General features: G+C 38.0%; 2 protein-coding genes across 3 annotated transcripts in view; one reads left to right on the top strand and one right to left on the bottom strand.

Annotated features, from left to right (window-relative positions):
- Positions 1-22: 22 nt before the first annotated feature.
- On the top strand, positions 23-3,397 carry pno1 (partner of NOB1 homolog). Its single transcript, XM_044213587.1, has 7 exons — positions 23-322; positions 1,035-1,181; positions 1,322-1,405; positions 1,969-2,029; positions 2,145-2,262; positions 2,843-2,913; positions 3,056-3,397. The coding sequence occupies exons 1-7, from the start codon at positions 125-127 to the stop codon at positions 3,121-3,123; spliced, it is 747 nt and encodes a 248-aa protein (XP_044069522.1). The 5' UTR covers positions 23-124; the 3' UTR covers positions 3,124-3,397.
- Positions 3,398-3,573: 176 nt separating this feature from the next.
- The window catches only part of LOC122884142 (calcineurin subunit B type 1), a 28,858-nt gene continuing 21,448 nt past the window's right edge, over positions 3,574-10,983 (bottom strand). For both annotated transcript variants that reach the window (XM_044213589.1, XM_044213588.1), the window contains 3 exons: positions 9,462-9,521; positions 8,606-8,790; positions 3,574-5,838 (listed from right to left, as the gene is read on the bottom strand). In XM_044213589.1, coding sequence (XP_044069524.1) covers positions 5,791-5,838; positions 8,606-8,790; positions 9,462-9,521 — 293 coding nt within the window. In that variant the 3' untranslated portion in view covers positions 3,574-5,790. The remainder of the gene's footprint in view (positions 5,839-8,605; positions 8,791-9,461; positions 9,522-10,983) is intronic.

Here is a 10,983-nt window from a genome sequence, read left to right as displayed (position 1 = left end):
TCACTCTACAGGCGTCGACGATGTGGCTGTTTGGGTCCTTTTCGTTGCACGAGGACACTCATGCTTCTGTGGCCGTCTTCTGCCTAGTTTTGATTGCTAAATCGGATATAAAACTAGATCCGTGATGGACACTAATAACAGTACAACCCCAGCCGCTAGCGCTGCCATGGAGAGTAAAGATGACACAGATTCTTTCACAAAGGTAAAGTCTAAAAAGACTCAGAAACGAAAACGTGAACAAGATGGAATGGGCATGGACACAGACGAGGCCGTGGCAAGCAAGCGACCGCAGTTTCCACCAATTTCAGGCGACAAATTAAAGGTAACTACTGTCTGTGTACATGTGCTGTATGTGCTGTCTCAATGGTATTCGATATAAAGTGTTTATTCAGTGTTATTTGTCTTCGTCACAAAATATTAGCTCTGTTAAGACATTAACTATTTTGCGCTTGCGCAGTATAGTCTTTTGACTGCACTAAATAAAGCTACTGTATGTTGTACTAGTGGCACGGGGGGGGGGGGAAGCAAAACAACAGTAAGTATTGTGTACAGTTTTGTTCTCTCTAGTTCTTCTAGCACTTGAGACTTTTTAATTTTTATTTCACTCAATACTCTTATGTAGTAGCTGCCGTCACTAACTACTTTTGCAGAATAAGTTTTTAAATGCAAACCATTTGATAAGCTCATGAAATATTCATAGCTAATATCTACCTAGCAGTATAAGGATTAGTGAGACCACCCACAACTTTGAAATTAACATTGCAGATTAATGCATCGGTAATTAAATGCTGAAAAGGACAATCAGTCACAATAACAAGTGTACTTTACTTTTAATACCGAAGTACATGGTGCTGCTAATACTTCTACCCATGCCTTAGGGACTGTGGACTGCACGACTTTAACTTTTTAATTGTGTGTGTGTTTTCCATTAAGGCATTGTTAAGTTTTGTAACTATAAGTAACTAAAGTGGTATTCAAACAGTTTGTTAATGTTGTTTCACAGTATGATGATAATTGGTTCGTGTGTGTTTCAGGGACCAGATGAGATGCGCAAAATTGCTGTCCCAGCTCACAGATACACCCCGCTGAAGGAAAACTGGCTGAAGATTTTCACCCCCATTGTAGAAAACCTACAGCTTCAAGTTAGATTCAACCTTAAAACTAGGAATGTTGAAATCAAAGTAAGATTCCCCAGCACATTTAAACAATGTTGACATTACTGAGACTTTTTTTTTTTTTACAACAATGCTCACCTGTACTGTTTTTCTCTGGTACCCACAGTTGTGTCTAATATGTGTGTAATATACCTTACTTCTTTCAGACATGCAAAGACACACAGGACATTGGCTCGCTCACAAAAGCAACTGATTTTGTCAGAGCATTTGTTCTAGGATTCCAGGTTGAAGTAAGTACACTAATGTTTTCATTTTGGCTGTGGTATGTTTTTTTTTTTTTTTCAGATTTCTCTGTTTTTCTACAAAATGTGTATTTGTCAAACCAACGTAAAGTTTAGGGCCAGTGGTAGAGATTTTGGATTAGGACTAGATCTTATTATTGGTGAGTTTATATTGAACTTTTATCAAATATTTGACATCAACAAGTCAGTGTCGTCTACTGCTAATAAGATGAAACCACAAGAAAACAGTCTGTAAAACCTGCAGTGAGCTTTTGTATTTGTTTTTATTTAATTTATTAAATGTTGAGAATATTTTTGTTTGAATATTCCTTAATTTAAAGGCCCATTATTTAAACAAGAATGACAAGTTCATTCTTTAAATATTATCTTTGTCAGCTTTCATGGACTATAGTGGTCATATTTTACTTTGGATAGACTCAAACTCAAATTGAAGCACTTTTAAGCGCTTTATAATAGCTGTCACAATATTTGATTCTTGATGTTTTGTGAATGTCCCTTGAACCTTGTTTGATTTTGGTTTGTGATGTAACACTCACACTTTCTCTTCCCAGGATGCCCTAGCTCTCATCAGATTAGATGAGCTTTTCCTAGAAACCTTTGATGTCACAGACGGTAAGATGACACTGACATGGTGCTTCTTTTCATTCCCTGCTGCAAAATTAACTCCAATGATGTCCAATCTCTTGGTGTGTTTTTAATTGTTTTCTCGTGTTGTCTGTCTTGGCAGTGAAACCTCTGAAGGGAGACCATTTATCCAGAGCCATAGGAAGAATAGCAGGGAAGGGAGGAAAAACCAAATTCACCATTGAAAATGTCACAAAGACTCGCATTGTGCTTGCAGACACGTGAGTACTATTCCTGCACCATTACTGTAAAATGATAATCATGTTCATTTTGCGGGTACTATTTTATTTCCATGATTATTAATCACTTTTTTTTTTTTTTTTGGTCTGTTATTTCATTGCACTTTTGCAAACATAGTTTCCTGTAGTAGAACTGTGAAAAACTGTTTTTGCTTTCTTGTCACGCACTGCTACAGCCCTAAGATAAATGTTCCATAGACACTAAAGTTTTGTGCATTACTATTCTAAAATCAAATTATCTCCAAATGACCAAGTCTGAAACATATCTACTTTTTATGAGCTAACACTGTTTTTACATTTCAACACAGGAGATGGATTCACTCATCCAAAACTTTGCTGAATTATAATAACACATCAACATTGCCATGTTTTGTTGTTAAATGCAGAAACATACTATTGTGATATAGAATTATCTACAGGGAATTCTTACCTCAGAATATTGTGCTTTTCTCTTGAACCCATATGGAAGTGTTGGTGTACAAGTTCTTAAACCAGAGAAATGTCGCATTTCTCGTTTCTCTTAACTGAAGCATTTAACACTCCTTCATCTGTCTCTTAACAGAAAAGTTCACATATTAGGGTCTTTCCAGAATATCAAGATGGCCCGGACAGCGATATGTAACTTAATCTTAGGTAAGAAAGTAATTGTTTTTATATTTGATTAATACAGTACACCAAAAGTAGATCACATGACTGATGTCATATTTAGAACATAACTCTTTGAATCCACATGTAGTGCTGAGAAGTGACCTTTAAACCCTTTTTGCCCGTACAGGAAGTCCACCTTCAAAGGTCTACGGCAACATCAGGGTGGTGGCTAGCCGGACTGCGGAGAGATTCTGAAGTCTTATCGGCTGCTGTGTGTATTTATTCTTACCCCCATCGGCTGGTGAACTTCCCACTTTGATCTGTGTTGATGGATTAAGACCAAGACTGTGTTTTGGACTGACACCTCATTGTTATGGCCTCATGTTTTAAGCTGTCACCTGGTTTCATGGTAACACAGTTTTGGATCAGTTGACCCAAAATATGAGGAAAATCATGATAAATGCATAAACAGTGTGCAATTATCTGTAAACATGAGTTTGTGTAAATAAATAATTTCAATCCCCATTAACAAATTAGTTTAATTTTGTCACTGAAGTGTATAAGATGTCAGGTTTTGGACCAAGAACAAATTCAATAATACTTAAAGATGACTGTATGCTGTCCCCTGACAAATCTAGTTTGACTGTACGGCTCCTGTCAGTAACATGAAGGGAAATGAGGTTTCAATGAAGTTACAGAAATCCATTACTTTCAACATTTCAAAGTTTATTTAAATTTAATTTTCATACAGTATCAAGTTTCCAACAGCCCCACAGCATAAGATGCAGCATGCAGAAAAAGGTTCTCAAATCTTTTCAGCGATTTCCCCACACAAACTAAAAATAAGTCCCTCAGAGAAAAAAATAGCACTTAAACTAAAGCATGGTCTGAACTATACAGAGAACAGAGAGCCAGAATTGCATTTAACAAATACTTATATACAAAAGAGAAAAAAAACCATCAAATTTTCCCCTTTAAGCTGAGTACAGTGTGTGGCAGTTTGAGACAGGATCAGATATGCAACTTTTACTGGAATAGAAGCATCTCGCTGACCTGGGTAAAATACAAAAGTTATATGTAGTTCAGTTCATTTGGATTACCTCTCATAATATGTGTACATTTACCAAAGTTTGGCAACATCCATATTGTATACCATTAAATTCTTAAATATATTAACATCACCATCCATGTGTAAACAAGAGGATTATTTCAAAAAATGGATCTACATGCACAACAAAAAAATATATTTCCATGTCATGCAAGCACAGGAGGCCCAAGCCGTGCAGAGCTTTGGGATAAGGGACAGAGCACTCCAGATTCACATCTCTGACTGAAAACTCCTGTTCAAACCAGCAGTCAGACTCCAAAGCAAAACAAAAAGCTATCCCAATGCCGTTTATAGTAGGAAGCATTTTTCCCTTAGAGATCAAAATTTAGTTGAATTTATGTTCTTCTCCCTGTTTGTATTAGTGGGAGGGAGGGGGAGAAAATGAGATGACTGTGACCGAAAAAAGAAGTCGGAGAAGAAGCCAACTTTTCAAATGTACACGTTAAAAAAATCTACAATATACAGGCTATTCCTTTGCACACTGATCATGCCAACATGTTAAGATTTTAGGTGTTTGTGTCAAAGAAAACTCTGACCCGTCCTGCGCTGTACTGAGAAAGGTAAGTATTCAGAAGGGCTCATGTAAAGCAGAGGGAAAACATCCTCTTGCTGTTAAAGAACATGAGCACACATTGATTACCTAATATACACATATTGTTTAAAAAAATGCTGCCTGCAGATAAGTCTCTTAAATTGCTATATACTCGCACAAATGGTGTATATGTATCTCACCATTTTTCACTCTCAAACTATTCCTCTCAGTTCTAAGCCAAGTCCATCCAGTCTCTGTTCTTAACATTAAATAAAAGTCTATAGTTCATTCGTCAGTGTGAGTGCAGAGCTATTCTTTGTATTGGAGATTGTCTTGTGGATGCACACTGTTAAACGCAAAATGCTTCAACAGTAAACCACGTAGCAGTTTGCAGCCACAAATTATTTTGGAAAGACATTTTCTTGGCATTAATTTTATCTACCTATAATTTCATGACAGGAAACAAGGATAATCTCCAACAATATAAACACATTCTTAAGTATGAATAAAACTAGCAATCTTAGCTCAAAAAGAAAAACATGAATTGCTGTGCTAAAAGTGACTGGAAGCTTTACTGGTCTAACCCAAACTACTCGTATGCAAGTTAAAACTAAGGACAAAAAGTCAGAAAATCTGAAATTTAGTTTTGCATCTAATATGACAGTCGTGCAGTTGGAAGTGTCACGAGTCAGTTTGTCCGGCATGAATGACAGCGGTGATGATAGGTAATAACTTGGACTGGTTTCTGGATATGTTCTGGTTGGCACTTCATACCCTACTTTCTAGTTGTACTGTAAGTCAAGTGTTAAAATACTATACACTTCCCCTCACGAGACAACCATAGATATACTTGTATTTTTCTTCTTTATAAAAGACAAGAACAAAAAATAAATATCAAAAATAACAATTAACAAAAAAAAAAGAAAGGATGAAATATGAACAAGACAACCAGCCTCTTCACTGCGCCCACTTTGCCCCCCCTTTCTCCCCCCTCATCCAAAATCGGAGATGCTCTTTGCGAATGACAAAATAGATGTCCTTCAGTCTCTTAAAGTGCTACGACCGGGTTATTGAGAGGATTTACAGTTCAATAACACTTCAAAGTTGGCTTCACGAGGCCTGCGGCTTTGAAAGAAAAAGTGGCTTCACAAAGAGAGAGAGAGAGAATACTTCCATTGAGTTATACAGAGTGTTTTGCCGGACGTCTTGAGCAGATCTTCAGAGATGGTGGAGAAAGCGAGCGTCGAGGAGGAAGGGGGGGAGTCAGCAAGCGGAGGAGCGCTCACACGTCCACAACCATCTTTTTATGTATATCGAGACCACCGACCACCTGGAAGAATGAGTGAGAGGGAGGAAATACCTTCATTAATCCGGTGCTGTTACAGGCAGTGATGGTAAATATAACAGTTTAGATGTGTGATCTCCAGTTAGTGAGAACAGACCCTTTTTCACGAAGGCTTTTTGACATGTCACAGTAGGGAAAGCACAGGTGTAAATAATTATAAAATTAATGGTGGCTCAGTTCCATTTCGCTGCTTCAGTTTCACGGTCCTGTTATATACATTTTACACAGCAGACATCTTGACTTGTCATAGCAGGACAGATGTTACTAATAACATGAACAATGGCTCAGTTCCAGTATATGTCCCAGTGAGTCATGACAGTGAACCAGCATGCACAATAGCAGGACCCTGGAACTGCTAATCTAAATGGAATGCAGCTGTTATTAATGTTAGATTACACCTGTGCCTGTCCCACTATGACAAGTCAAAATGTCTGCTATGAGAAAAGCCTATTCTGAGTCAAACAACCACCTCTACCAACAAAAAATACAGTTTTTCTTGCACAAGAGTGGGTCTGCATTCCACTATTTAAAGTCTCGTGATTGTTTTATTTAACTTTTAGAAAATAAAATTTGTGCATTTTAGAGTTCTTGCTGTCACAGTAGATAAAGTGCAAATACTACAACTAACATTATTTTCATCACAGATTAAGCTTATTTTTACAATTAATCTTTTAGACTATAAAATGTAAGAAAATAGGTAAAGTCTTCAAATTGCTTATTTTGTCCAACTGTCCAAAGCCCAAAGATATTAACTTTCAAGTGATATAAAACAAATAAAAGCAGCTGAACAGTTTCCCTGGATAAATGACTTAAACAATTAACTGAATATTAAAATTGTCCATTAATTGTTAAAATTGTTTATTAAAAGGGGTAGTCTACCAACTTGGTATTACACTTTTATAAAGTTGGGGGACTCATGAGAGACACATTAAAAAAGGACTGGTCAAAATCAAAGCAGCAGGAGGAAGGGGGGTCAGTAGTAGGGGTCAAGCTTAAAAAAACTGGATCCTACATTTCCCATAATGCAACTCAGTTGCATCTTTTATTATTTAAATTCCCACTTCTTTCAAACCTCACACCTACACTTTTCAGTCTCTAGCGAAACCGATATGACCGTGAGGATAATTTTTTAAAATGTTGAAAAGCTCCTCCAGAGCGGCAGAAGACATTATACTGTTTTCACAGGCTGAGTAGTACTCACTCTTAAACTTAGCCAAGGTTACTACATCATCCAGCCTCTGTTCTTATTATATAACAAGTAAAGTGAACTTTGCCTGTAAAAACAGTGGAGTGACCCTTTAATCGACATATCGTTTCAGCACTGCGCAACAGTTTGAACGCCCAAATGTGTTGTTATACTGCTGAAATCTTGCAGCAGCACTGAAGGTGTCTTTCCTTTTACTACTACCAACCTCTCGACTAAATATATTTTTATATCCCTCGTCTTATTTTTACACCTTTTTGTTGCAGTTTCTTTCACCCTGCAGTGCTCAGATCACAACTACTATAAGCCAGACTGAAATCGTATCACACAGTCTCTTCCCTGAACCCTGAAGTATCTGAGCAGCGCTGCTTTGTTTAAAACAGGATCTAATATTCTCCTGGAAATACCGTACACTCCCACAAGGACTAGAGATACAGCTATCAAATGTGGGCCTTGTGCTGTCAGTTAGAGCTGGTGCCTTTGATTTCAGAAAAATGTTTCAGAGCATAGGTTCCACTGGGGTCCAACAAGAGACCAGTTATGTGGAAGATACTTTTCAACAAGAGAACACTAATTGTGTTGAAAGAGACTTGCTTCTTTGATCTTAAATTAGATAATTAAGGCCATGTACTTTCTCTCCGAATTATAAGGCCAATTTTTAGAGAGAGTAACCCAACTTTTTCAAATGTTTATGGTCATTTCTTGTAGATGATTTCTAAGTATTTCTCTGTGAAGCAGATTTGTATGAGAGTGTTTGGTGGTTGAAGTAATTTATAAATAACGTTAGCTTTACTTAATTAAGGCCTGCATATTGAGTCCAATTAAACAAAGGAGGACTTTACAACAGAAATTCCCTCTTGCTTGGGAAGGTTTTTGCTCCCCAGTGTTGCAATGATCCTCTCACTGCAGTAATACAGCAGAGTCACTCCATGTTTGCCAGTGCAGCCTGAAAATCTTTTCAAAAGAAATTCATTAACCCCAACCCCACCCCTCGTTACTCTGACATATGCTCTGCTGGTTCTAATATGCTCTCGTTTTAAAGAAACAAACCTCTACCTCTGCTTTTCTAACCCATTTTTCGCCTTATATTAGTACTCGCCCCTCTCACATGCTTATCCCAGGATGTGGGAATAATGTTAAGGTACTATGTACTCCTGACTATTGCCTTCTCACTATAAATATAAGCTTATTTCACTGTAAAAAGTAAATAACTGTTCATTGTAAATTGTTAGATAAGCTTCAGCTGGATGGCGTCAATGTAGAATATATGTAATCTTTTATTTGTTGCTTGATCCAATACTAATAATAGTACTGTAGTAATACAGCCAAAGTGCTAGCTCAGTATTTTTAGCAGTCTATGTTTACAGTCCTTGACACCATATTTCAACAGGAAGCATGAAACTGAAACCCAGTGCTGTCCAACCTAAGCAAAAAGCAGTTTTGTTTTTCCAGAGTTTTCTGGCCCTTTGACATTTGCCTTCACCGTATCACGCTGCATCAGCAGAAATGTCACCTCCCCCAAAATACCCCAGGAGGGCTTCCACTTACTGCACAGAACTCTTCAAAGGATATCCTGCCATCTCCGTCCTTGTCTGCGTTGATAATAGTCTTGTCCACGATCTGCTGGAGCTGCGTGTCTTTCAGGTTGTTGCCTACCATCATCTTCAGCACCTGGAAGAGCTCGCCGTTGGAGATGTAGCCGTCCTTGTCCATGTCGTAGATCCTGAAAGCGACTGTGGTGCAGGGTGTGGTACGAGGGAAGGGAGGAACAGAAGCAAAGGTAGACAGGAGTGTCAATGAGTTACACAGCAACACCTACAGAGCACCAAGTGTTAAGTCTTTGATAAATTAATCTCTGAGGGTCACCAACCAGACTGACATCAACATGAAGTCTTTCGTCTTTACCTGTTCTTAAACTTTGACCAGAAAGTAAAGTCGTGAGCAAACCAAAACAATAAGCCCTTATCAAACATGCTCTTATTTGGCTTCCAGTTACACTGGCTCCACTAAAAGCAGCAGCATCTCAACTTTCTCCCAGTCTCTTTGTTTTGAGAGTGGTTGACTAGCTTTAAGCTTGATTTTAGAAACAGTGCTGGAATCTGGTAGGGTGATATTTCCACATACATTAACCTGGCTAGAAAAATAATCATTGCTGATAGGAGATTTTTTTGCTTTACTAGCCTTTAGCAGGTAAGCCAAAAAGTTAATTTTGTAATTCTGCTCAACATTTACCGTTTGTTGTAGCAGTAAGGCAAGGTGAAGCAAACAGAACAAGTGAGGCACAGGGGACAAAGCCCCGGCTGGTTTTAGTCCCAAAGCAGCAAAACAAGCAGATAAGAGACCTTGAACCAGTAGTGCTACCTCTGCCCACATGTGGTTTTAATGGGGAAGCAGTTTTACTTACATCGAAGCTTCTGTTCCTTGTCCCCCTTGACGCTGAACTGCGAGACTCCCTCGATGAACTCTGGAGAGAGAGAAGAAGAACAATCAGTTTGGGTTTTACAGCTTATCAGGCTTCACTTCAATATTGCTGATGTTAACATTATGGCAGGATGTGAATATGTTATTTGTGATATACTGTATATTGATAGTGGCTAGGCAATACCAATAACAGAGCTGTCCAAGTCCATCTTCAATTACGCAAGAATAAATCAGTGTATTAGAACTCTTTCCCCAAACTTTCCCAGTTTTTATTCAATGCTATGCCACTATTTAATTATCATTCTATTGACTTCCAAGACTCCAGATCTCTGGCAATTCATATATAGATTCCCTGTTTTCAATTCCCTAATTTTCATTTTGGAAAATACTCCTACTGTAATGAAGCGTTGAGAAACAAGAGAGACAGCTGGGTGCAAAGTCGCTAGATATCGAGATCTGATTATTTTGAATCATGCATTGTAGTTGAACTTCCAAGATAATTATGTATTTTTAAACTCGGAGAAAAATAGGTCTGTTTTATAAAACTTATCTTTAAGAGTTAGGGGTATTCATGTTGTCATGTATTCAGTTCAGAAAGTGGATTTTCTTCAATACTCAAATGCGGTGTATTTGTGCACTGACATGGACCTTGCTATTAAATCAGCTTTATTACAGCAAATGAGCTTCAAATCACACTAAATGCTATTGGAACACGCTACAGCTGTATATGCAGCTGCTATATTGTTAGATGAAAAAAAAAAGCCACAAGCCCCTGCAGTACATACAAGAACAGCACAAAGACATTAATACAGTATTAACATGAAGCCTTGTGCTCTCTTATGCTGCCACCATCTACCTACAGTATGTGGAGTATTAGCAGTATTTGCAGTGGTATTAATGGTGGATTAAGTTCTTGTACTGGCCGTTCCTAGTTCTGTTTTGGTGGTTGTTTAACACATGTGTTAGGAAGCTTTCATGCTACTGATTTACATAGTGGTGAAATATGAATACTCATATTGACAAAACTGGTTTTGTGGCATATATCCTCCTAGTCATTGCCCTTTTTTGGGGTGCTTCTACTGACTCATTGTAAACCAGGTCTCTAGTAGTTAAGTAAGTAGTTTAGTAAGTTAATTCCTGTTTGTTGGCTCTAGGGGTGTAAACATGATTTGTCTAGCACACAGTACTTTCACATTTCAAGAATTTCCCTGTGATACTGGCTTGATGGGAAACGCAACATGACTTCTGTCAAATATATATGATAGTCACAATCACATTTCCTCCATGCACTTCATATTCAGCTCAGCATTAAAATTCAACTCAAGGCAATGGGTTTCCTGAGCTCACTCATCTGCAGTCATGCACTGAGATATACTGAGCTTGGTGTATGCTTGCAAGGAGTGACAAGATTAGAGCCTAGATGCCAAATATCAACTCAATACACACTGTATTCACATAGCAAATCCATTCCACATGAGTTGGCTGGCTCAAATTAAAATTATGGG

This window comes from Siniperca chuatsi, linkage group LG11 (genome assembly GCF_020085105.1).
Source record: "Siniperca chuatsi isolate FFG_IHB_CAS linkage group LG11, ASM2008510v1, whole genome shotgun sequence".
In the NCBI taxonomy this organism is placed as follows: domain Eukaryota; kingdom Metazoa; phylum Chordata; class Actinopteri; order Centrarchiformes; family Sinipercidae; genus Siniperca; species Siniperca chuatsi.
Note: the sequence above shows the minus strand (reverse complement) of the source record. Positions and strands in the feature narration are given on the sequence as shown.

What these genes read in the sequence shown, in the direction of transcription:
- pno1 (XM_044213587.1), top strand. Translation starts at nt 125, where the DNA reads ATGGACACTAATAACAGTACAACCCCAGCCGCTAGCGCTGCCATGGAG. An exon ending in TTCTAGGATTCCAGGTTGAA is followed by an intron (nt 1,406 to 1,968) that starts GTAAGTACACTA and finishes TTCTCTTCCCAG; the next exon opens with GATGCCCTAGCTCTCATCAG. An exon ending in AACCTTTGATGTCACAGACG is followed by an intron (nt 2,030 to 2,144) that starts GTAAGATGACAC and finishes CTGTCTTGGCAG; the next exon opens with TGAAACCTCTGAAGGGAGAC.